This window comes from Gopherus evgoodei, chromosome 9, assembly GCF_007399415.2.
Source record: "Gopherus evgoodei ecotype Sinaloan lineage chromosome 9, rGopEvg1_v1.p, whole genome shotgun sequence".
Taxonomy (NCBI): Eukaryota; Metazoa; Chordata; order Testudines; family Testudinidae; genus Gopherus; species Gopherus evgoodei.
Window position 1 is genome coordinate 80,308,999 of NC_044330.1, and position 26,743 is coordinate 80,335,741.

Consider the following 26,743-nt stretch of genomic DNA (forward strand, 5'->3'; position numbering starts at 1 on the left):
TAGGATTTTGTAGCTCTTGTGAATGTGATTCAGGGCCCCAAAGGAGCTATGCGGCTTCCTGAACTGAAATGGCTGCCTTGCACAGATTCATAGTTACTGTGAATTTATGTTTCTGCATTTAGAGCAGTATGAATTAACTGGGAATATAGGGATTGCCATACAGGTACAAACCAATGAGCCATCCAATCAGCTGTTCTGTTTAAAAATAGTAAAACCAGATGCCACCAAGAAAGGCAAGAAATCCTGCTAATACACCTTGGTGTACAATATAAAAACAGTTGGCAGGATTTCTTTCTGATATTGTGGAATTGCTGGAAATTGGCTTGTGCCCTGAAGTGTGATTGATCAATAACCTTTCTAATTTTGTTCTAAATATTACTGTTGTAGATGTTTATTCTTGTTTTATGTTAAGGTCTAATCCTTTCCTGAAATATACTAAGCTATTTGCTTAATTAATAACCTGTGCAACTATCAAAGGCTAATTTATATGACCTATGGGTTTAACATACTCTGTTTGATGAAAGTGGCTTGCTATAATTACAAAGCTAGAAATTGTTCCTTCTCTTATAGATGACATTTCCTGTACTTGAATCTGTAGCTTGGCTTATGTAGTTTAATGAGTTAGACTCTTTCCCCTTTTCTATAACATTATTTCCCAGCATTAAAACACATATAGGCATACAGTCATTGCATTACAGCATGAAACCTCAGATCAGTATCTGTTGCAGTGGTTTCTCAGTCTGGAATCCGTAGATCACTGCATTGTTGAAAACTACCAGGTAGTTGGAAGAGATTCTTTAATCACATTGCTGAAGCAACCGTCAGTCTTCATTGAGTGGACCTTCCTATTAGTGCTAGCCTTGGCCAGGATTCTCTTTGAATTTCCAGAGATACTAGGACCAAGCCCTGGTCTACTCTAAGAAATTAAGTTGGTAGAACTACTTTGCTCAGGGATGTGAAAAATCCACACCCATGAGCGATGCAGTTAAACCAACCTGACGCCGGGTGTAGGCAGCGCAAGGTTGATAGGAGAATCGCCCATCGACCTCTCAGGGTGGTGGATTACCTACACCAACAGGAGAGCCCCTCCTGTCTGCATAAGTAACATCTTCATTGAAGTGCTGCTGCAATGTTCTAAGTGTAGACAAGCCCCAACTAAACAAAACAAAGAAGCATCATTTAATGTCTTTTCAAGTGATTCTTTGATGTAAATTCAGCCAGGATTAGATTTGTAGATGTTAAAATTGGAAAGACATCAAAAGTGTAGGAGAACAAAATCAAACTGCAGAATGTTTTAGGGTATGTCTACACTTAAACTGCTACAGTGGCACATGGGTTCTGCCATTGGCATAGGTAATCCAAGACATAGTAGCTAGGTTGATGGAAGAATTCTGTTGACCTAGCACTGTCTACACTGGGGGTTAGGTCAGCATAGCTATGTCTCTCCGGGGTGTGGATTTTTCACACTCCTGAGAGATGTAACTCTGCCCATATAAATTCCCAGTGTTAGATTAGAACAATGGGGACTTTTGGCAACAAACAAAAAAAAAGAAAAAGAAAAAAAGTGGGGGGGATTCTGTACTCCTTATGTGAGGGAAACCCTGTGGAGAGGAAATAAACAGCATAGGTCAAAACTGAGATTAAGTAAATAAATGAGAGTATTGTCACTGATTTCAGTATGGCCAAATCCTGATCCCACTGTATTGTATTTTTTCAGTTTTCAGGATTAATTTTAGGGCAGGTTTACACTACAAACTTGCAGTGGCACAGCTGCACTGCTGTAGTGCTCCTAGTGAAGACGTTCTAAGGTAACAGGAGAGAGCCCTCCCATCAGCTTAATAACACTACCTCCGTGAGAGGCAGTAGCTATGTTGGTGGGAGAAGCTCTTCCACTGACATAACGATTTCTACACCACTGCTTAAGTCGGTATAACTACATTGCTCAGGAGTGTGGATTATTCACACCCCTGAGCAAGGTAGTTATGCCAAAATAATTCTGTAGTGTAGACCAGGGCTTAGTGGTTCCAGTGCACCAATATGGGGGTGTATGCATGCGAGTTAGATACACAGACAGACAAACCCACACATATATGTACTCTAATCTTTTAGGCTGGGATTTTCAAAGCCTTAGAGAGTTCAACACCCAACTCCTGTCGAAAGTCAGTGGGTGTTGGGTGCCAGACTCTTTAAGCTCCTTTGAAAAACCAAGCCTGAAGCTATAAGCAGTGAGAACTTGGTGTATAATGTAGGAGAGTAACTGACAAAAATGTCTATCTGTCTTAGGTAGTGATTGGTATAAATGTGATTTGAAATGTTTGTGTCAAATATTAATTATATGCAATCTTTTTAATTACAAAAACTTTGGCTTAAATCATAGAAGACATCACCACATAAATATATCTTAAAGGAATTCCATAAAAAGGGCATTAGGGTACTAAAGCTAGAACTCCAAGGAAGATATAATAGCTCATTTATTTCTGCAGAAGAAACTGGTGAAGTTATTCAAAATGAAGAAATTGGTCACAAAGAAGAGGACCAAAATACATTATCTGCAGATAATGTGGTATGTACACTTTCCATATCCTACCAATTAGACCTTCTTAATTATTACTGTATAAACTGTCTTCCAAAAGCAATATTTCTAAGTTAGTGAAGATTTCAGTTTCATGTCCTGTTAAAAAGAACCCTGTTTTATGACTTGAATACTAAAAATAAGCAGGTATTGATAGAATTGTGCATATTCAATGAAAAAATTAAAAATATTTTCCATGTAATTTAATGAGTAGAAATCTTGTGTTTTAGGAGGCTACTTAGTGTAACTGCATTACTACATTCTAGTCTTTCTCATCTCCGAAGTCCTGAGTAATTCTTCGACTCTACTCAGCTCGGGAACATTGTTGCTTCAGTAGAGTTATGCTCTGTGTATAGGGACATGTGGAAGTGCTGAAACAGTATTTTGTCCTGCTTAGTTCTGGTGTACTAGCTAGGCCTGAAACAATTAAATTCAGGTTGAATGGTTAGGCCCTGATCCAGCAAGGGACTTCTGTGTGGTTGCAGAGGTGCCATACCAAGCTTCTCCCACTACTGATGCCTTATTTGATTACAGCAAGCCTGAGATTCTGTGAACCTCAGAGACCAGATGCCCCAGAGTCCTCAGTACAGGCCTCACTATAATGTGTTTAATAATTTTGTGTCTCGGAAAGCCCCGTGTACTGCATGACAATATAGAGACAAATTCACCATTGAGTAATAAGGTACAACTCCATTGACTACATTGAGGTAGCCTTACTTCTGCTGTTGATGAATTTGGTTCATATACTTTTATTATCAATTTATTCTTAATTCTGTCAAATATTAAGACTTTTGTCTGGGTGTTTTTACCTAATTCTGTGAAAAATTGGGGGGGTTGCACTTTTCAAATATAGATCTAATTAAGAATGTAAAAGGCCAGTGTTAATCCTGTGTTAAACATAAATTCTTTCAATTACAATACAGTATTGCTACCATATTTCATGTTGAAAAATGTTTATTTTGACAGTATTTAGCACTTATGTGGTATTTTCCAATGTGTTATATTTTTGAGAAAAAACTCCAGTGAGGTGAGAATGATATTGAAAGTGTGTTATGACAGAACAAAGCATGTCACGTTTAGAGGTTTTTAAAGTGCCCATAGGTAGTTTTTATTTTTATTCATATTTAAATTTGATTTCCAGCAGATGGAATGAATATAAGTCAGTTTGTGATAGGAGGCTGGCATTCTTGCCAATAAATCAAAGAGATAAACTGGAAACAGCTGAAATTACTGAATCTGTATATTTCTCAGTTGTTGAAGGTGGTGGGATCAGTGAGGAAGATAATGGTATTAGGGGCAGGCTTTTATTCTACTATTTCAATCAGTATTTAATCTCTGTGAGCTAAGGTGTAATAAAATTAACCAATTTTATTGCTGTTTAATAGAACAGTGTTTAAATTAAATAATTTTCAAATGATTAGGATATAAAAATAAACACAGATAAAAAGGGCAGTTGGTTATAGAATTTAGGAAAAATGTGTTAATTTTTATGGTAAAATTTAAATACCTTAGAATCAATGATGTGTGAGCTCTCCATAGTAAAGTCACAATTGAGTTTCTGTCATAAACTGGATTTTAGCTTTCCTGCTTCTTCCCACATCGGAATTCCACAGACCAATTAATATTGGTTCAGGATTGATGGTTGGAGCTCAGATAGTTATCAGGATCTGTTGGGGGGGGGGAATTAAGTCAGCCAGCCCCTCATGAACCAATAGAGGCTCCTCAGAAGGCTGAAGATCCTGTGTAGGCTCATTGGACAACAAATTTAGCTTGTTAGAACTTGAACCTGTCTCCTGAGATTTGTTGTGGGAGGAGCTGGTTGGCCCCGAAGAACATGCCAGTAACTACAGTAGATGTTAGGGGGCCCAGCAAGCCCCCAAATGTTTATGAGAGGTAGAGCACCGGAAGGGACTGCTATGATCAGGACTGGAGTTCTTCTAATGCAAACTTCTGCAGGAAATAAAGGGGGAATCCCCCTATTTGCTATCCCCTCAAAAATCTCCTTACTGTCCTCATTTTCCCTTTATACCTTCACTGGAAACATCATATGGTGTCCAGGAAGGAATCCCTTCACTCACACACCTCCCTCTGCCCACAGGTTGGATTCTATCCATAAATCACTTATGTACTCTCAACCTGTCTTTGCCTTAACAGAGTTTTATTGTCTTAGAATGTTTACAAAAGGAGGATGTTCTTCCTCTTGGATGATGGCCCTTCTCTTAGTCTCCATATGTCTAGACTCAGAGTTTCAACAGGTGGAGACAAATGTATTTTTCTTTCACAATATATAATTGAACTCCCTAATTTCCTACCAGCACCATTAGAAACAGAGAAATTAGTGGAAGAGGGAGAAGAAGCATAGGAAATTTGAGGCCCCTCCCTGTTAGATCATTTTACTCAAAAAAGACTGGGTCACTTCCTGGAGCTATCACAATATTGTTGCCAAAGTCCTAAAACAGACTAGACGAGGAACCATTTTTAAAAGAAGAGACATTTTACTTTAGAAGGGCAAGAATTAAACCAGGAAAGACTTGCCAGTAGGAAATTCCTTGGTTTGCAGTCATTCATCATTGTGTCTGTCTTGCCTTCTGATTCTAGAGGAATAAACATTCCACGTGGCTGGTATGACATCTCTCACAAAGAGTCTGTAGAAGAAATAAATTTTCCCCCAAGGCCCTTGTGCAGGTTGCAAGGAGAATGCAGTATGCAATTTAATCAACAAAAATATGGCAGCTGGTAGTTCTTCCACTGTAAACAAAGTGAGTCACCATGGCAACATTGTCCTAACTTTGAGTGTCCACTGCCTCAGGTAGCTTCCTCCTTAGAGCTTTGCATGTGAACAGAGTGCATGATCGCCATCTAATGGATACTCAGAAATTCAAAATAATTTGTAAATAGGCAAAAGAAACGTACTTAAAACTCTTCCATTATAATTTGAGAGCTGCAATTATTGTTTCTTAGGTCTAATAGTAGAGTAACGTAGAGACTTCTATTAGTAAGCTAGAAATTCAAGAATTTAGTTTTCTGAATGAAATACTTTCACTTATATTTCAGAAAATCGAAATTATAGATGATGAAGAAAGTGATATGATTAGTAATTCTGAAGTGGATCAGATGAGCTCTCTTTTGGATTATAAGGTAAGTGATTGAGGTCTTGTAATGCTGAGAGAGATGTTCCCTTTACACAGAAGGCTCAAACAGGGTTTTTTGCAGGGAGGAGTGTGGAAGGGTGGAATTCACCCCAACTACAAGAAGGCCTCTGTTCCAGCATTCAGGCTGTGATAGTAGCTCAATCATCTATTTGTGGGTTCTTAGCCACTGGATCCTTGTTTCTGCAAAATGAAAGGAATACAGAAAGAAACAGCAGCATCAGTCCTTCATAGCAGCTAAATTACTGTGATTCTAGCAGCTTCCAGTGGTGTCTCACACCAAGGCAATTTATTTAGCATTTAAAACATACCATCTTTTTCATTTATCTTTTTAAGCAAAATCTGCGTTTTTCTCAAATACAGACTTTCTTTGTGCCAGGAGTCTGTTCTTTTGCACTTTATTTTAAATATATAGCCTAATAGTGCCAGAATTGGGAGGCAACATAACAGCTAGAGTCCTCTAATAAAGCAGGGAGGCCTGAGGAAAGCAATGGCTTTAATAATGTAGATCACAGTATAATAACATTGCTGCTCATTCTGGTTATAAAATGACTATACAGAGTTGTCTTTGAAATAGTAACATGAAAAAAATGCTGGATACCCTGACATTCAGGATCTTCTGCCTTAATTTGTAAAGGTTGTATGTTTGTTATTGCTCACCTAAGAGTTGTGATGGCTTCATTTTATGCTTTGTGTTTTCTGTGTGAAACTGACAAATTTGTAACTTCCTTGTTTGTAAAATATACAGATTTTATTAGAATAGAACCCATTTCTAAAACAATAAATTATTTTTAAAAGTAAAATAGACTATACCCATTAGGGCACAAAAATGAATCCTCTGGGCAGTGTGTTCTGGGGAAGGGCAATGCAGGATGAATATGGATGGCGAATGACCTTTTCTTAATGTCACTTGTCACTGAACTGAATGGCTTGTTGTGACAGCATGCCCTACAGAATCTTGTTTGTTTTTATTACGTTTTGACATAAACTGTTAGTCTTCATGGTCACATGTTCTCTGCATAAATATGCATGCTAGCTTTTACTGGACCAAAGCCCTGAGTAAATAGCTGACTTACAAGCTTTCATCAGTAACAAATCCCAGTAAGAGACTATTTTCTTTAAGCTACTATATTAAATGTCTTGTTAGGACCAACTCTTTGGCAAACCCCTAAAAGTCAGCTCACAATGTTTGTCAGTTGCCTAAGAGCTTGCATAATGGGCAAATGCATGTTTAACTGTCCATTTTGTTCATGGAAAATGTGTTTTGTATACAAAAATAGCTACATCAACCAAGATTGGATCTGCTGAAAATTCATCCCTGATTGTTAGGCATAGATGAGAAATTGATTATCACTTAAGCTTAACTGAAATACAGGTTTTATTAATGTGAAATGATAGCCAGTCTGTAACAAACCTGTACGCAGAACTTTCATATCCAGAACATACTATTAAGTCTCACAGGTTTTTAAAATAATACAGTAAAATAAATGAATGCTTATTCTGCAGAACCTTTTGGCACATACTTTTGGCAAAGTTTTCAGATGCCTTTTACCTAGACTTCTGATTTTACACATGCAATCGTTTGTTACCATGAAAACCTGAAAGTTTCTGTAGGAATTGGTTTATATGCATCATTGCAGGCCCAAATGATCATGTGAACAGATGTGTGGACCTAATTTTAAATGATTTTGAAATTTGGCTTTTTATATTGAATAATAAAGGGAAAAATAAAATTGTGCTAACACAATTTCCTTAATTTCTTGCTATTAGAATAGTTGTACTTTATAATTTGTTCATTGTAAGTTATGCACAATGTACAAAATAGCTACAAATTCTGATATCTGCAGCAAACTACAGTTCCACATCTCAAACTGCAAACATGTACATTTATACATTTACAGAAGATGATTTTTCAAATTAATTTACAGTTTGAGCCAAACAACAAGGATATGCCTTCAAAAATTATTAGATCAAAAAGAGCCACTTTGAGTTCTGATTTGCATTTTTATCAATCCAATAAGAGAAACACAGTCATGCCTTGTTGTTGAACTATATAGTGTATGCAGTTTACCTACACTCCTTTAATTTAGGAAGGCTTACATTTTTTTCAAAGAAATGAACATCTAATGTTAACTGAAATAATAATGTTTTGCTGTGTTTATTTTAATGGCATGTTAAGTCCAATGTTTGTTGAAAGAATTACTTTGTAACATCACTATTATGGCACTAGCATTCAATCTTCCTAGTGCTAATTATTAATTCTTTATTTCTAGGTGCTCTATATTGTGAAGTTTTAAACATATTTCTCCCAGGAGCTTAATGAACAGCATAACCATGAAAGCACGTTGTGTGTATGTGTGGAGTATTATTTGCATTCAGAAATTCTTAGCTAGGCAATGAATAAATGTAGGAAGAGAAAAACATGGTTGCAAAATAATTTGATGTTCTCAGTTCAGTTTCTAGCAGACGTGAATCTATATGCCAAAAACTGCTACCAAAGCTGACAATCTCTTGGGAGTCACAGCAAAAAGAAAATGCTAAATTGGCATGGAAACCAAATTACCCTCTCATCCCTAAAACTGAGTCTTCCAGAACAGAATTGAGGCACGTGTGGTAAGGAAGGCTGAAGACTATGTATGGGAGAAATCTTGCACTGGCTGTGATGTAGTTTGTGCATATTGCTATCTCTTGTTATCCTGTGGAAAACTGGTGTTCAGCACCATCATTTGGACACCTTTTGCAGATACACCATTTTCTTAATCTTGAAAAATCTAAACAGAACACAGGTAGTTAACGACATATAATCTTCACATAACCTGATCATTGCAAAGGGAAATACCTGGGGAAAATTATATTTTTATGTTCAAGAAATTAACTTAGAATATATACAGTGCAATAAGTCTAGTAAGGTGTATGTGGGAATTAGCTGAAGTACTTACTGAACCTGAAGTTAAATCTGAACTTTTGATTTAAGAGATTTGCCATCTAGATATTAAACTTGTGCTTTGTAAGTCCAATAATACATGTTGTTCATTCTTTATAGAATGGCTGAGAAATGCCTGGCTGAAGCCCTCTTGTTTATCTACTGTGTTGGCACTGTCAGTGCTTCCCCATACTCCCTTACCAGTATGCCACAAATCTGACATGAAGGGATCATCTTGAGAGAAGGAGACTAGTACACTGCTGTTTTGTTGAGCCCATTAATAAGGATGTCAGTTGTGGTGGTTTTTCTTTTCTATTTAGGTATTTATAGTGTGTGTGTCTGTCACTGTGGTTTCTGAGGTGATGTGGATAGTGGAAACTGGGAATGAGAAACAACCAGCTCATTTCACATAGGTTATTTTAAGCAATCAGATGCTGAAAATTTCCAGCCACTACTTTCCTAGGTTCGATTTCAGTTATCCAAGAAATAGCTATTAGAGGTATGGAAAGGGGAGTTAAATGTGCAAATATTCATTCCTGTATTGGCATTGGTGGCAATAGATCGGCTGTGGAGTGGTTTGGCAGTTATGAGCAGGTCCCCTCCAATGATTGGTTAGGTTATTGGTTAGGGATGAGTACTCTTTGGCTTTTGAATTAGGTCGGTTGGTGTCTCCTAACTAGTGCAGAAGCAGATAAAGAAGAGGTTTTTCTTGGGTAGGAGTCAGGGTTGGTAGGGGAAAACAGTTTATAGACTCCCCTCTAATACTGTCTCAGTAAACAGTGAGAGACAAGGTGGATGAAGTAATATCTGTGATTGGACTAATAAAAGGTATTACCTCACCCACGTACCCTGTGATCATATCTACAATACTATCCCCAAACTATAGGCAGGCAAACAATGGTGGAAGAGAGGCAGGCTTCAAGACCTCCACTCTGTGTAGCACCAGTTCGATCCCAGCTCTTCTCCCAGCACCAGCTTGATCCCAGCTCTTCTCCTTGTACTCTACTGGAGCAGCTGGTGGATTGGTGCCAGGAGCAGCAATAGTGGATCCAACTTGTGGCTCAGTAGCTGCCTGAATGAGCAGTGTCTGGCTCAGACACAACCTCAGAAAGTTGAGAAGCAGACAAGCTTTAGTATTTTGGATGGGCCTTGAAAAAAATTTCCTTCCCATTCTCCAAACAAAACAGATTACCTTGAATGCATCACTATTTACAGGGCTGACTTTAGGATTTTGAGGAAGGTTATTGAGGTGATCCTTTGGTGTGCAAACTTAGCTGACTGCACATAACGTGTGTTTCTGGGTGCCATGGAATTAGGGAATTTTAGGGATTTTTCCCTCACCTCTTTCCATTTCAAGCTTCCTGTGGCAATAGTGAAGCCTCGCTGCTGTCTGTTTACATTTTCAAGACTATCTTTGCTAGGGAGAGAGGTAAAAACTTCCTTTAAGGTGATAGGTGAGATTCTCCTCTCTGGAACCAAAAGACAGTGCTTATTAAAAGTGCTCTAGAGGTGTACAATAATTCCCCTGAATGCTTTGTCTGTAGTGTGATTGCTATTATGCATGGAGTTAATATGCAAAATGATTCAGCTTCCTGGAGGTCTTCATGCCTTGAACGTCATTGATTGCATATGCCAAATAAATAAATGAAGTTTATATAGGATCAGAAGAAATGGTTTGGCCTGTGCATTTACTGGGCATTATAGGCCTAGTATGACATCATTCACAGCCAGTTAGAATGCCCCGATTGTGTTAATTTCTAAAGCCTCATAAAACATGCCTTGTTCTGTCTTAATGCCTAATTATCAAACCAAAGTAATAAGGTCAGACAATGCTAACCCTGAGGAATTTTTCCATGATGATACTTTCACAGGGAATCTTTATTCTCTAGAATTATTTGGTTTTAACCTATTTTACTTTTATCTTAACAATAGGAAACTCGGTTATTCCTTTTTATTTGAATATAGGTACATTTGATGTCATAATTTTATTCAATACTAATTATTATTTGGAGAATTATATCTGTTTTTTCCTCTCAGAATGAAGAAGTTAGGTTCATTGAAAATGAATTGGAGACTCACAAACAGAAATATTTTGAACTACAGACATTCACTAGGAGCTTGATACTTGCTATCAAATCAGATGATAAAGAACAGCAGCAGGTAAGTCTAAGAAGTAGGCAAAAACTATGTCAGACTTCTTTTTTTCTTTGTCTTTTGTCATTTTCGAATTATTTTATATTATGGTAGCACTTACAGGCCCCAGATCAAATTGGGGCCCTGTGGTGATAGACACTGTATGAACACACAGGGTATGTCTACATTGCAATTAAACACTCATGGGACTCTGTGAGGGAGAGGGTCCCACAGCCCGGGCTCCAACCTGAGCCCAAATATCTACACTGCAATTTTACTGCCTCGACCTGAGCCAGCCTTGGGTGTTTAATTGCAGTGTGGACATCCCCATAGTAAGACTGTTCCTACCTCTGAGATCTTACAGTCTAAACAGACAATACAGGCAAAGGATAAAAGAGTGAAAATATTATCTTCACTTTCCAGCGAGGGAACTGAGGCCCAGACCAATAAGTGACTTGCCCAAGGTTTCAGAAGAAGTCTGTGGCAGAGCCAGGAGTAAAAACCAGATCTCCTCAATTCCTGCCGGTGCCTTTAACTACTCTCTCTTTAGTCTTTGTTTGCTCTGTGGAATCATTATTTTTCTACTGCATCAGGTAGCTTTCAGAAGGCCAGATCTTCAACTGATGTAAGCTAGTGTGGTCTCCAAGGATGTCAATGTAGACATATACCCGCTGAGGATCTGGTATTCTGTGGTAATGCATAATGTGATACCAATAAGATAGTGGGGTTTCTTCTAGTCATTCATAAAAACATTACCATTTTCCTCCATGGTTTGTTAGATGGAACTATGGCACCAATCTAGCAAAACATTTTAATACATTACTTCACTTTAAGCACATGCTGTGGTACTTTGTTGGATCAGGACTTATGTGCACAGGTTGAATACTGATTGAGGAGTGCCTGTATGCTTGTTCAGCTTTCCAGTCACAAACTGTAAGTTGTGGGGATTGTCCACGTACAGTAAATGAATACTGCTGTACAAAAAAATCAAATCTCCAGTATCTCTTCTTGTTACATAGTTTTTTATGTTAAAAAATAGTGCAACATTTTGAAGCTAAATTTATATATTCTAATCACCACTTCTTTTAAAGTAATAATGCTCCTTGTTTATTACAGTATTTAATTTAAGGAATGAACACAGCTGACAATGTACAATAAAGCTTAATTTGGAGTCCTGGAGATGTGTCAAACTATGAAACTGAAACATCAGTTACAGCAAACTACTAATGACATTGTACATACGGCCCAGTCCCATATCGCTTACTCACATGATGTAGGACCAGATCCGTAGAGATGGTCTTATATGTTCCATTTTTTATATATTCATTATAATGTAGTAATTAATTGTACTACTTGAAAAATTTAAATCTTGGGTTAATTTTGCATTAAAATAATCGTATTTTTCCAATGAATTTTATACTAGAAATAACATTGGACATCAATCTGCTTTTGAAGTCAGTGCAATTCCTTTCAGAAGGATGCAAAAATCTGGATGTATATTAAAAGAGAATAATGTACATGTTTTAAATCTGTTACCCTTATATTTACATTTATGTCAAATTTACAGTCAGAAAAAGGAATCAACCCACCTGCCCTCTGGAAATTAAAGATATAGAGTAAAATTTTCATAAGATCTGAAGTGATTTAGGCACTGAAGTCCAATTGAATTTCAACTGTCAGCCTTTTTTGAGTTTGGGACTTCAACTTCTAGGTTATTGTGGATGCAGATGTAAATTAACTAATCTAAGTAATATTTGAGTTTTAAGATTACATGGTTTTCATATCACTTTATATTTCTAGTAGAATTTTCATAAAATCTGAAGTGATTTAGGAGTTTAAGTTCCATTCTCAAAAGAGGCTGACACTTGAAATTCAATTGGACTTAAGCACCTAAATCACTTCAGATATAAAGTGATATGAAAACCATGTAATTTTAAAATTCAAATATTACTTACATTAGTTAATTTATATCTGTATCCACAGTAACCTAGAAATTGATTAGGAGTAAGTGATCTTAAAAGTAATCTTATAAACAGAATATGTATTGCAAAAAAATGATTATTAAAGTAAAATTTAAATCCTAAAGTATTATCTTTTTATTTTCATTTCCCACTTGATTTCCCATTTGTGAAATGTACCAGATTGGAAGTTCTGATAACTGATATGAGTTTACTCACAAAACAGGAATAGCACTGGCAGCAGCCGGGCAAGCTTCCTCTAAATTGCTCTGCAAATGTGTGTCTACCTTGTTCGGGAGGAACCATCTCTACATGCTGATTTAATGTTGGCTTTTCTACAGAGACTGCCAACAAGGATGCAAGTATCAATTATCAGGAGGATACCCATTCACTAGGGACTAGAATGAGGCCACTAATTTGTTACATGTAAAAACAGCAAGCAGTTGTCAATTGGTGATGACAGGTAATCATTACCATTCAAGGATGGATTTGAGCCAGTAATCTACGAAGGCTTCATAACCTATAATTTATTACCTACATCTTGGAGCTATCAAGGCCCCAAGAAAGTACCTCTCTGGAAATCTTTAGACTGTAAGCCCTCCAAGGCAGGGATTGTCTCTTCTGTGTGTGTATAGACCCCAGCACAATGGGGCCCCAATCCCAACTGGTGCTATGTTAATATAAATATTGACAATAAAAATAAGTACTCCAAATTTAAACAGTAAGTTCAGACATTTATCTTACATAAGCCAACTGTCAGTATTTCTTAAAAAATTATAGTTTCTGCTTCTGACACACCTATAAATCAATAGTGCAGAGCCAAGCTATTCATTTGTTACAGCATATAAACCATAGAACAGATCTAATTCCATGAAAACATTCTGGGAATCCTTCAATATATGTAGTTTCTTTTTCTTTGTGGGCAAAGGGTATGGTTTGTAGTATTTCTTGTAACTGAAACAATTAGCAAGCCTGCATATATATTGTAAAATATAATCATCCTAAAAATATCTTCATTCAGGAAAAAAATGTAGTGGCTAAACTTCTTTAGTTTGTCCTTGAATGTATTCACTCTAAGGTACAAAGAAAATCTATAATAAATATATATCATACCAACTAGAAAAGTATAGCTGTAATGGAAGAACTACAATAGAAAAGATATCACTGTGATGAACAGACATTGCTGGAGTAGAAGGGAGTCGCTTGCCAGTATATTAAAGCATTTTTCTTGTGTCCCAAGAAGAAAAGATTAAATTATTAATTTCCCTCTTCAGCTACTGATGGTAGGAGGTTCACCTTTGGATATCCTCCTATGCATGCATCTTGGGATACGGTAGTCTCTATTTTGAAATATGGTAATTTGCCATCACTTACTATGTTTGCATTTTATAGCTGAGATCCCACTGTTTTCCTCTGTGTTTGCAAGCAGTAAACTTGTTATCCGGCAATAGTACAGTGGTTACATCGTTTTTGGACTGTTTCTCCTTTAGTATTGGGAATTTCACCATTATCAGTGAAAAAATCATAAAAAGTGATCCTTTTCTATACAAAGTACTTAATGAGTTAACATGAAATTTGAAAAACATGTCCAAATATTAATTTTAAAAAAAGTTTTTGTTTTTTTTAAACATAGGCACTGCTGTCAGATTTACCTCCTGAATTAGAAGAGATGGATTTCAATCACACATCTCCAGAGCCTGATGATACCTCATTCAGCTTGTCGTCTTTATCAGAGAAAAATGCCTCGGACAGTTTGTGATCTTTGGAGAAAAATAATATATATATATACACATACAATGCTTAAACTGCCTAACAGATGTGCATTTCAAGATAACTGCATTTTGTTACCTGATATCATTCAGTCAACAAAAACCTGGGTAAACTAGGCAGACCTTGCTGAAGGGTGAATGTGATGTGATATGACTGCAACTTGCGGTGACAAGGAATATGGAACTTTGGTTTTGGCAAGTGAGAAAGCTACATGGGAAAAAGTTTTAGTTTTTAGCATCACAGCCTTGATTAGGGTCATTTATAATTTTCCAAAATAATTCTTGCTTTGTAGTAAAATCTATTCTGAGCAGGGATCCAAGAGTGGAAAATAAACGTGCAGTTACACAGCTAGGTAACATTTCAACATTGCTTGTCATGTAAGACTTACCAGTGCTGTTTATTGTGACCATCTCCTTTTCCCTTGCTCCTTCTTACTCAGGTAGGTGGACTGAAAATTGAGAATCCAGATGGAAAAATGAGATTGTTATGGGCAAATGGGCAGAGTTGTTCTTGGACCCCTGAAAAAATCTGAATTAGAAAATTAAACTTTAAGGTGCTTATTGGTATATAAGAGCAAATTATTGAGTCTCCCATTATCTGATAAAAATGTCTGAAAAACACTTGGAAGATGAAGTGAATAAATTTAATTGGCTTCAATAAATTACTAATGTACAGAAGCAGACCTAAATGTTGTAAACTGTTAGGCTTTTACTGGAAACTCTTGATTGCTGGAGAAGGCAACTGTTTCTGGTATTATTACTATAGTGATGGGATTAGATAATGTTACACCACTATTTAGAGTTTTACCATCATAGTGATGTTTTTATTTCACTTCATTTTATAAAACCTGAACAGTAAAGGCTCTGGTTCATGAAGATTCAGGAATCAGCTACATAGATTTGCTACAAACCAGACTCCATTTCATTGCAACAGTGCTGTCAGCCAAGGACAGTTTTTTTATCCCATCTCCCTCCGAAGCTGTTTTAATGTTGGAAACTGAGCCCCACAAATTTCGTCAGTGTGATTCAATGACTAATTAGCCCAATTTAACACATTGTGTCATTCCACCAGCAGACTCCAGGTGCTGACAAAGAATAAATTTAGCTGAAGTTTCTAAACTGCATGTCTGATAGCTTTAGCCACTCTCTGCTAATTTATCCTTTCTCAGCGCTCATTCATACTAAATCTCACATCTTGTTTGAATAAATACGTTCACCCTGACAGATTCAAATAAGGTCAGTATGGTACATAGTATTGTGGCATACAGCTAGAACTTGGTAATTTCTAGTCTGAATATTTACAAACCGGCCTCACTAAAACCTTAGGTCACATCAGCTTGAGAGCTAGATTCTTTCACCCTTATGCTGAATGGTACTTTATTCTGTGAGTAGTACCACTGAAATTAATGAGACTATTTACTGTATAATGGGAGTAAGGTTTGAACAATCTGGTCTTTCTAAATAAAAACAGTCTTAAGTGTCCAAAAAGAGGAAAATCCATGCAGAGTTTGCACCCTCTGTCCATCTTCTCTCTTAAACTGAATTCCTGTTCCCGGGTGTTAAAGAAACTGCTGTCAGCATTTTTTCTGAGGGACAGATGTATTCTATCATAAATATGCTGTTAGTGTATTAACTTCGTTCCAGCCCTAATTCTGACAGTCATTTCAACCCCGTACTGTGAGAAACGATCACTGTACTGTATTTAAATATATTATACATTTAATTTACATTACTATACACCCTTAGATAATAGGCGTGATTTATTATAGGTTTTCTGCTTTGGGTTATTAACTGTACTATTTCTAGACAGGAAGATCCTGCAACTGACAATAAAACCTCATGTTTTCAGTAAGCTTTATTGAAGAAATTTAAAATGTGGTGTCTAGCCCTCGTGCTCCACAACAGTAATTCCGTTACTTCTCCTTGACATGGGATGGCAAAAGGAAGCATCTTCTTAAAGCTAATTCTTAATTTTGTGGTCTATGAATCTTTTTGCAATTTTACCTTTTACACTAGTAGCCAAGTAGAATTTTATCACTGCCATGAGTAATTTTGTATTGTTCTGACTTGCTTTTTTCCTGACATGACATCGAACTAAATCAGGAAGTTCAGATTGGATGAACTGTGCCAAAAACAAACCTATACTCAGTAAACTAGAATTCTGGTTCATGATATACACTTAAAATCCTAGGCTCCACACTCCTTGGCTAGAGTCTGTACTGAGTGTTTCCCTTTGAGCAAAATATGCTTTGACACTTTCTTCAATATAGAATAACAGAGCATTTATAATAAAATAGTCATGCTGTCACATCCAGAAACAATCAGCAGCAACGTAGGATGATCAAGTGAAATACTGAATATGAAGTATGTTCCTATGTAAGATGCTCTATAGAGCTGTACTGTACAGTTTTTTGAGTACCTCCATGCTTCTCCTCAAAATAACCTTTATCCATAATACCTGCAACATGGAAAAACAAAACAAAAAACTCTTAATGGTGAGTTATTACCAGTGCTAGTTAAAAACATTGAGGAAATACAGATTTACAGGACAGAGGCTGCAGAACAGCAGACTTGCTTTTCTACTGCACAGTATGGTAAAAACTTGGAAGAATAATTATCTTTGAAAATCATGAATGGCCATTTCTGAATATTGCATTCCAGCCGTTCTCTGTCACCACATGTGTCTCATGGCTTCATGATTTGATGTTCTGTTCTCCAGAAAGACAGCTAGATATAATAATTAAGTTCACAGGGTCAGATCAGTAAACATGACATCAACAAGTCCCCCTATGTCTCTGTCCAATTCTTCATTTGCTGCCCCCTTTCTCTTGGCATTTGGTTGGGGTGCAGTTCTTATCTAGGAAGGTGCACATACTCTTCATATTAAATGTTTGTGGATGGTAAGGTTGGAAGGTCCTTCTGCAGTTCTGCGATCAAACACAGGGCTATGGTCTTGGCCAGATTCAGTCCTGAACTCAATGGGTGCATCTTCTATTAACTTAAATAATAGGGAATTGTGACCATAGAGGATAGGGCAGAATTTGGTCCTATGACCTCATATTGTTCATCCATACTTCCAGTTAAATTTGTCTTGATAACTAGCTGATGTGTCTAATGCCCAGAAGAGAACATCTTGATATTTGTCTCCTGAATGAATTCTAGGTATTCTTTAGCTGACAAAAAGCAATGATGGCTCTGTTGATCTTGGACGTTTTTAGAATTTTGGTTTACAATTATTTCCTCTGTTCATAGGTAGATGAATTAGCATCTAATGTGCTTTCTTTATCTTCCACTGCACTATAGATTGCAAGGAGGATTTATTTTTCATAAAAAATGGGAGAAATAATCGTAGCTGGTACTATGGTACCACAGAAGAGGCATTAAAGCAGCCATTTCACTTCTTTGGATCATAAAGTTAAACAACAGATACAGCAAGAGTGCCATGAGTTAAAGAACCTTTCACCAACTTCCTGCTTTGTCAGTGAGGGATGACTTCAGTGACATTGTTTATTCCTGACACATGTATTGCAACATGGATTATAGAAGACTATATCCTACTTGGAGAAAGTCTAACGTGAAAAAAGACAGTTGATAACAGACATGCATTTAAATCAGCAATAAGGTGGTATCTCCCTGTAGGGAGAAATGAAAGTATGTCTCATGCTCATCAACTAGCTATACATAGGGAAAGTTGTACCCTTGAGGTACTGCTTGTCTTAATTTCCTGAAAATGTTTCCTGTAGTGCCTGCAGTGCTAACAGGAGTGAGTAGTAATGAATATTTCTAGTCAGTAAATTAAGCAGATATGGCTTTAAGTACACATGGAGAACTGATCTATTAAGAAGGTGTTGCTTTTCTTAAGTAATCACTTTTGTGTCTGGAATTGGACTTTAATATTAAAGTACCTTTTGTGTGACTGAAGTCAGTACTAAAAAAGATAAGAAAAACAAGAGCTCCTTGGAAACAAAGTGGGGAGCAAAATAAGGAGATAAACCAAAAATGTAACATGCCATTCTTCTTCGAGTGATTGCTCACATCCATTCCAGTTAGGTGTGCGCGCCGTGCGTGCACATTCGTCGGAAACTTTTTACCCTAGCAACTCCAGTGGGCCGGCAGGTCGCCCCCTAGAGTGGCGCCGCCATGGCACCTGATATATACCCCTGCCGGCCCACCCGCTCCTCAGTTTCTTCTTACTGCCGTGTTGGTCGTTGGAACTGTGGAGCGCGGCATAGCTGTCCTCCACATCCCTAGCTCTCCTTGTTCTACGGTTGATAGTTGTAGTTAGTAGTTAAGTGTAGTTAGTTATATAGTTAATAGTGTAAATAATATTGTAGATATTTGTTAGCCGGTTTGGGCCGTAGCCCTTCCCGGCACCCGGCACCGGGCTCATGCCTGGTTCGCCGGGCTTCAAGCAATGTGCGGCCTGTAAGAAGCCGATGCCGACCAGCGACCCTCACGACGCGTGTCTAAAGTGCCTGGGGGAATCGCACAGATCGGACAAGTGCCGCATTTGCAAGGCTTTTAAGCCTAGAACAAAGAAGGAGAGAGACCAGAGACTTAGGACTCTCCTCATGGAAGCGGCACTCGACCTGGCAGCTTCGCAGGCCGTCATCTCGACACCGGCACCGGATCGCGCCGGCACCGGAAAGACTCCCCGGCACCGACCTTCCCCGGCACCGGGTGCAGAAGCAAGACCCTCGAAGTCTGCAACTCCATCCAGGCAGACTCGAGTGGAGCGCCCGGCACCAACATCTGCCGCGGCGCTACCGGCACCGTCGACTCCGGGCCCGGAGGGTCCGTCGAGTCCGGTCCCGCCGAGCTCCCCCATAAGATCTGGGGTTGAGCTATTGGTCCCATCGACGCCAGAGACCTTCGCCTCGGCACGGGACCTCATTGCCCTGACTGAGTCAACTCAGCCTCCACCCCCGGTACCTCCGGTGCGGGTAGCGTCCAGGGGCAAACCTATGATGACAGCGCCATCTCAGGACTCACGCTCGCTGTCGAGGTCCCGACACCATGGTCGCTCAAGATCCCGCCGCCGCTCGCAGTCCCGGCACCGCTCCCCTCGGCGGTACCGGTCGTACTCGTGGCACCGATCGGCCTCCAGACGGTCACGGTCTGGTTCCAGCCACCGTTACCGGCACCGGGACTCTAGGAGCCAGTCCCGCCGTCGATCAGCGCACCGGTCGACCTCCCGGGACCGAGATGGTGGCAGGTCCCAGTCCCGGTAGACCTCCCGACACCGCGTCGGTGGCAGGTCCCGGTCCCGATCCCGGCACCGAGTCAGCGGCCGGTACCGGTCCCGATCCCAGCACCGAGTCCAAGACAGACCCCGATCCCGATCCCGGCACTGGTATGACTCCCGGTACCGGTCCCCGGCACCGAGAACATCTTCGGCGCCAGGACGCGGAGACTCTTACCAGTCGCGGTCGGCCCCTCCATGGCCTTCCAGACAGCCGTCGGTGTCATCGCAGGCGGACAGTGTATACGCGCTGGGCACTGACAGACAAGCGGCCCTTTTTCAAGACCCTCTGCAACAGGACCAGGGTCCGCAGCAGTGGGGGTCTGGACACCCTGGGCGTACCATCAAGCCCAGGGCCCCCAACAGCTTCCTCCTAGGCCTGCAACGGCAGAGCACAGGGCGCCGGAGGCGTCGTTGTCTCGCCCCCCTCCCTCCCCGGACGGGGAGGACGGGTCAAAGCAACAGGACCCTGATCTCCCTCCTGAGCCAGAGGCAAGGGCTGAGGCGGACCCCCCGCTGGACACTCTCTTGCCGGGGGTCTCCTCATCGTCTTCTCCCGATGAGGCGGTGGCTGGCACTTCCTCTAATAGCCCTCCTCCGCTAGATCTCAGGGCACATCAGGACCTCCTCAGGCGCGTAGCACAGAATCTGAGCCTGCAAGCTGAGGAGGTCTCTGAGATCGAGGACCCCGTCGTCAGCATCCTCTTCTCCGATGCTCCCACCAGGGTCGCCCTGCCCTTCATTCGGACGATCCAGGCCAACGCCAATACGATCTGGCAGTCTCCGGCCTCCATCCCCCCTACTGCACGGGGCGTCGAAAGGAAGTACATGGCCCCCTCCAAGGGCTATGAGTACCTCCATATTCACCCGACACCATGCTCCCTGGTGGTACAGTCGGTGAACGAGAGGGAGCGTCATGGACAGGAAGCCCCAGCCCCCAAATCCAAGGAGGCCCGGCGTATGGACCTCCTCGGCCGCAAGGTTTATTAGGCTGGGGCCCTTCAGCTCAGGGTTTCCAATCAGCAAGCCCTTCTTAGCCGCTACGCATTTAACTCTTGGGTGGCAGCGGATAAGTTCAAAGAGCTGCTGCCACAAGAGGCGCGTCAAGAATTTGCGGCGATTCTTGACGAGGGCAAGAAGGTTGCACGAACCTCGTTGCAGGCCTCCTTGGACGCTGCAGACTCGGCTGCCCGTACCCTCGCCTCGGGGGTGACGATGCGCCGCATCTCCTGGCTTCAGGTTTCTGGCCTTCCACCGGAGCTCCAATACACCATCCAGGACCTCCCGTTCGAAGGCCAGGGCCTGTTCTCGGAGAAGACAGACCCCAGACTGAAAAGTCTTAAGGACAATCGGGTCATTATGCGCTCCCTTGGTATGCACACGCCTGGGACACAACGCAGACCCTTCCGGCCTCAGCAACAGCAGCAGCGTCGGCCGTACCCCCAGTTCCGCCAGCGGCAGGACCTTAATAGGCGCCGCGGCAGAAATGGCAGGCACAGGCCGTCGGGCAGTCAAGGGGGGCAAAACCAAAGCTCCTCTAAAGCCCCACCTGGACCCAAACCTTTGTTTTGAAGGTGCGCCCGAGGGCGTAATACCAGTATCCCCCATGGATCCTTCCCCCCCATTTTCCAACCGCCTTTCGTTTTTCCTTCAGGCGTGGTCCCGGATAACATCCAACTGCTGGGTCTTACGCACGGTGCAGACGGGATACCGTCTGCAGTTTGTATCATTTCCTTCCTCCCGCCCCCCACCCTCGTCCCTCTTCAGGGACCCCTCTCACGAGCAATTCCTCCGCCAGGAGGTACAGACGCTCCTCAACAAAGGAGCTATAGAGGCGGTTCCGGAGAACGAGAAGGGCAAGGGGTTTTATTCCCGCTACTTTCTGATCCCCAAGGCCAAGGGAGGCCTCAGGCCTATCCTCGACCTGCGAGAGCTCAACAAATATCTAGTGAAGTTGAAGTTCCGCATGGTATCCCTGGGGACCATTATCCCATCCCTGGATCCTGGAGACTGGTATGCCGCCCTCGACATGCAGGACGCTTATTTTCATATTGCCATATGGCCACACCACAGACGTTTCCTTCGGTTCGTGGTCGACCGCCATCACTACCAATTTGCGGTCCTCCCATTTGGCCTTTCTATGGCTCCGAGGGTATTCACAAAATGCATGGCTGTCGTTGTGGCACATCTTCGGCGCAGTCGCATTCACATGTTCCCTTACCTCGACGATTGGTTAATTCGGGGCACGTCGGAGCTGCAGGTCTGCAGCCACGTCCGCAGGATCACCGGCCTGTTTGCTACCTTGGGCCTCATGATCAACGTGGACAAGTCCACCCTGCTCCCCTCGCAGAGGGTGGAGTTCATTGGGGCTGTCCTGGACTCCACCGTGGCCAGGGCCCTTCTGCCGTTGCCGAGGTTCCAGTCGTTGTCGGTGATCGTTCAGCGCTTGCTGGCAGCCCCCCTGACATCGATACGGACATGCCTAACCCTGTTAGGCCATATGGCAGCCTGCACGTTTGTGACCGTGCATGCACGGCTCCGCATGAGGCCCCTCCAGTCTTGGCTCATCGCACATTACCAGCCGGCAAGGCAGTCACTAGACATGCTGATCACAATCCCCCAGGGGGTGTTGGATTCTCTCAGTTGCTGGCTAGACCAGTCCGTCGTGTGTGCGGGGCTCCCATTCCACTCACCCCAGCCCTCGGTGTCCCTAACGACGGATGCCTCAGATCTCGGCTGGGGGGCCCACCTGGGAACCCTGAGGACACAGGGCCTGTGGTCCCCACAGGAGGTGGAGCTACACATCAACATGCGGGAGTTGAGAGCGGTCCGCCTTGCTTGTCAAACGTTCTGTCACCAGCTTCGGGGTCATTGTGTCACGGTATTTACCGACAACACGACGACCATGTACTATATCAACAAGCAGGGTGGTACCAGATCCTCTCCCCTATGTCACGAGGCGATGCGACTCTGGCACTTTTGTATAGCCCACTCCATTCACCTCACGGCTTCCTTCCTCCCCGGAGTACGGAACACGCTGGCGGACCGCCTGAGCAGATCCTTCCTCGCGCACAAATGGTCCCTCCGCCCGGACGTCGCCCTCTCGATTTTCCAGAGGTGGGGTTGTCCCCACGTGGACCTCTTCGCGTCCAGGGGGAACAGGAAATGCCAGGTGTTCTGCTCCTTTCAGGGCCGGGAACCCGGGTCTATAGTGGACGCCTTCCTTATTCCGTGGACGACCCACTTGTTCTACGCGTTCCCCCTGTTCCCGCTGGTCCACAGGGTCCTTCTGAAGGTGCGCAGGGACAGGGCCCGCGTGATCATGGTAGCCCCGGCGTGGCCCAGGCAACATTGGTACCCCAGGTTGTTTGACCTGGCCATAGCCGACCCAGTTCCCCTGCCCCTTCACCCGGACCTGATCACCCAGGACCACGGAACTCTTTGTCACCCGGACCTCCAGTCACTGCACTTAGCAACGTGGCTCCTGCATGGCTGACCAGTTCTGAGTTGCGCTGCTCCACCCCGGTACGTGAGGTACTCTTGGGCAGCAAGAAGCCTTCCACTAGAGCGACGTACTCGGCCAAGTGGAAGCGTTTCTCCTGTTGGTGCGTGGAGAAGGGTCTCCTCCCGATGGAAGTTTCGATGGCCAATATTTTGGACTATATTTGGTCCCTTAAGCAACAGGGCCTGGCGATATCGTCCCTGCGGGTCCACCTGGCGGCTATCTCCACCTTTCACCCGGGTGGGGATGGCCGCTCCGTTTTCTCTCACCTGACGGTGACTAGATTCCTTAAGGGGCTGGAACGTCTATACCCTAACGTCCAACCCCCTGCCCCTACCTGGGATCTTAACCTGGTGTTGTCTCGGCTCATGGGGCCCCCCTTTGAGCCGTTAGCTACTTGCTCCCTGCTCTATCTTTCTTGGAAGACTGCCATTTTAGTAGCTATTACCTCAGCTAGACGGGTGTCGGAACTCCGGGCTCTCACGGTAGATCCCCCGTATACAGTCTTCCATAAAGATAAGGTGCAGCTGAGACCGCACCCTGCCTTTCTCCCCAAGGTGGTCTCAGCCTTCCACGTCAACCAGGAGATCTTCCTCCCAGTTTTTTTCCCGAAACCTCATTCTTCACGCAGGGAGCAACAACTCCACTCGCTTGATGTCCGTCGGGCTCTCGCGTTTTATGTGGAGAGGACCAAACCGTTCCGCAAATCCCCCCAGCTTTTCGTGGCAGTAGCGGACCGCATTAAGGGGCTTCGCATTTCCTCGCAGAGGTTATCCTCGTGGGTAATGTCCTGTATCAGGACCTGCTATGACTTGGCTCACGTTCCTACGGGCCGTGTGACTGCGCACTCTACCAGGGCGCAGGCGTCGTCGCTGGCTTTCCTCGCCTGTGTATCCATCCAGGAAATCTGTCGGGCAGCAACCTGGTCATCGGTCCACACCTTTGCTTCCCACTACGCCCTGGTCCAGCAGTCCAGAGAGGACGCGGCCTTCGGATCTGCAGTGCTCCATGCCGCTACTTCTCACTGCGACCCCACCGCCTAGGTATGGCTTGGGATTCACCTATCTGGAATGGATGTGAGCAATCACTCGAAGAAGAAAAGACGGTTACTCACCTTTGTAACTGTTGTTCTTCGAGATGTGTTGCTCACATCCATTCCACACCCGCCCTCCTTCCCCACTGTCGGAGTAGCCGGCAAGAAGGAACTGAGGAGCGGGTGGGCCGGCAGGGGTATATATCAGGTGCCATGGCGGCGCCACTCTAGGGGGCGACCTGCCGGCCCACTGGAGTTTCTAGGGTAAAAAGTTTCCGACGAACGTGCACGCGCGGCGCGTACACCTAACTGGAATGGATGTGAGCAACACATCTCGAAGAACAACAGTTACAAAGGTGAGTAACCGTCTTTTTTAAATTAGGAAGCAGTTCATCGCCTCTACCCACCAAATGAAGAGATAGTATGGGTGTCAAATAACAATGCAGTTATATAATCAGAATTATATGGCAGGAATATGTGTGGTGAAAACCTTATTGTGGAGCTTACTGCTGCAGAGTGGTCACCTATCTAATAACAGAACTGTACTATTCTTACGATATTAGTAAGGATTAACCCTTAAAAACTAGTTGGGTGGCACTGCCTTTCCCATCAGCATTTAGCAACAGCAGATTCTCGCTTTCAGGATTCTGAAGGCATGAGGAAAGAAAATGATTAATACACATGAATGGAAAATTAAGCAGAGCATCTGAAAAATCAAAATTTAGTTTACTGATAACATTACAACCAAAAGCTTAGTTTACGGTACTGTACTTCACTACCTCCAGTTCCACTGCCCAGATCTGTCAGCAACAACCAGTTATACGATAGGCTGGCTTACTTATAGAGGGTCTGGCATCTTGGAAGCAATCTTTCAACTTTTAATATGAGGTTCTGCTTTTTTTTGTCTAAAAATCCAAGAGTGCATGAGTTAATTGGTTATCAAATTTCCAATCAAAGTCAGAAAATGGCTGGAACAAAATCTCCGACTAGCTACTCATCAGAAGGCATCAGTGCTGCCTTTAGGCATCTGATTTGTCCAGCCAATTAATATTTTACCACACTGGCTGACCAAATTTTGCAGCCTCAAAAAAGCTATGGGCAAAAAACTAAATTGTACCAGAAGACTGGAACAGTCTTTGGCAGATTGCACTGTACCACATTTCACCAAAGCAGAATCCACAGTTTTACTCAAATCAAAGAGCCTGTTTCCCTGTGAGCAAAAATGGCTAGCATTCTGCTTAGAGGATGCGAGATTAAAAAAAAGTGATTTAACAACAAAGCAAATATTTAATCAAGAAATGTTAAAAGAATGTTCCTTTAAGGAGAATGCTTTCTGGTAATTTCTGTGGTAATATGAAGCATTTTCACTGTATCACCGAATTATGTGAATAAATCCTTTAGAATCCTGTGTTACATTTTACACATACTACCTCTGAAACATAATACCACCTTAAGACCACATAAAAAAAGTGAACTTTTTTTGTTTAACTTTTTAATGGGCAATAACTTCCAATAGACATATTTTACTTCAACTTCATACTTATTTTTAGTTAAGTGTTTGTGTTGCGTTTAAGGTTTATGCTTTTTAGTTTTGTATTTTTTTCTCTTCCAAGCTATACAAACTTTTGACAAAGGAAAGCAATTAATGATGACATGACTGCTAGCAGCAAATATCTCCAATGGCTGGTGATGGGACACTACATAGGGAGGGCTCTGAGTTACTACAGAGAATTCTTTCCCAGGTGTCTGGCTGGTGGGTCTTCCCCACGTGCTCAGAGTCTAACAGATAACCATAAGTGGGATCTGGAAGGAATTTTCCCCAGGGTCAGATTGGCAGAGACCCTGGGTTTTTTATTGTTTATTTTGTTTTTTTCTGCCTTCCTCTGCAGCATGGGGCATGGGTCACTTTCAGGTTTAAGCTAATATAAATGGTGGATTCTCTGTAACTTAGAAGTCTTTAAATCATGATTTGAGGGCTTCAGTAACTCAGCCAGAGGTTATGGGTCTATTACAGGAGTGGCGGGGTGAGGTTCTGTGGCCTGCAACGTGCAGGAGGTCAGACTAGATGATTATGATGGTCCCTGAGCTTAGAGTCTGAGTCTATGATATGGGGAAGAAAATATGGCATGTATATGTTAGGGTCAATGGAAATGTTACCATCTTCTGGGTTCAAATACTATTAGTAAGATAGTAAGTAGATAGCTGTGTTTGGCGCAGCTATTGCAGGCAATAGATATTGCACTTAGCCCTATCAGTGCCAAAGGACTAATGTGACATTTCCTAACATAAAACAAATTAATTTCTGTGATGGAGAGCAGCCAAGTGATGAATCCCAGCTACATACTGAAAAGAGCAAGATTTAAAATCTACTAGGTATGTCACTATATGTGATTAAATTAGTCTATCTTTAGTTTTTTGTTTGCAGCTGCACTTGTCTGCACAGAAAGAGTATTTTTGATTTG

General features: G+C 42.1%; 1 protein-coding gene across 3 annotated transcripts in view; it reads left to right on the forward strand.

Moving 5' to 3' along the window:
• The window catches only part of HDX (highly divergent homeobox), a 91,059-nt gene extending 72,474 nt beyond the window's left edge, over positions 1-18,585 (forward strand). For all 3 annotated transcript variants that reach the window (XM_030576149.1, XM_030576150.1, XM_030576151.1), the window contains 4 exons: positions 2,484-2,563; positions 5,627-5,710; positions 10,682-10,804; positions 14,369-18,585. In XM_030576149.1, the coding sequence (XP_030432009.1) occupies positions 2,484-2,563; positions 5,627-5,710; positions 10,682-10,804; positions 14,369-14,494 (413 nt within the window). In that variant the 3' untranslated portion in view covers positions 14,495-18,585. The remainder of the gene's footprint in view (positions 1-2,483; positions 2,564-5,626; positions 5,711-10,681; positions 10,805-14,368) is intronic.
• Positions 18,586-26,743: the final 8,158 nt, after the last annotated feature.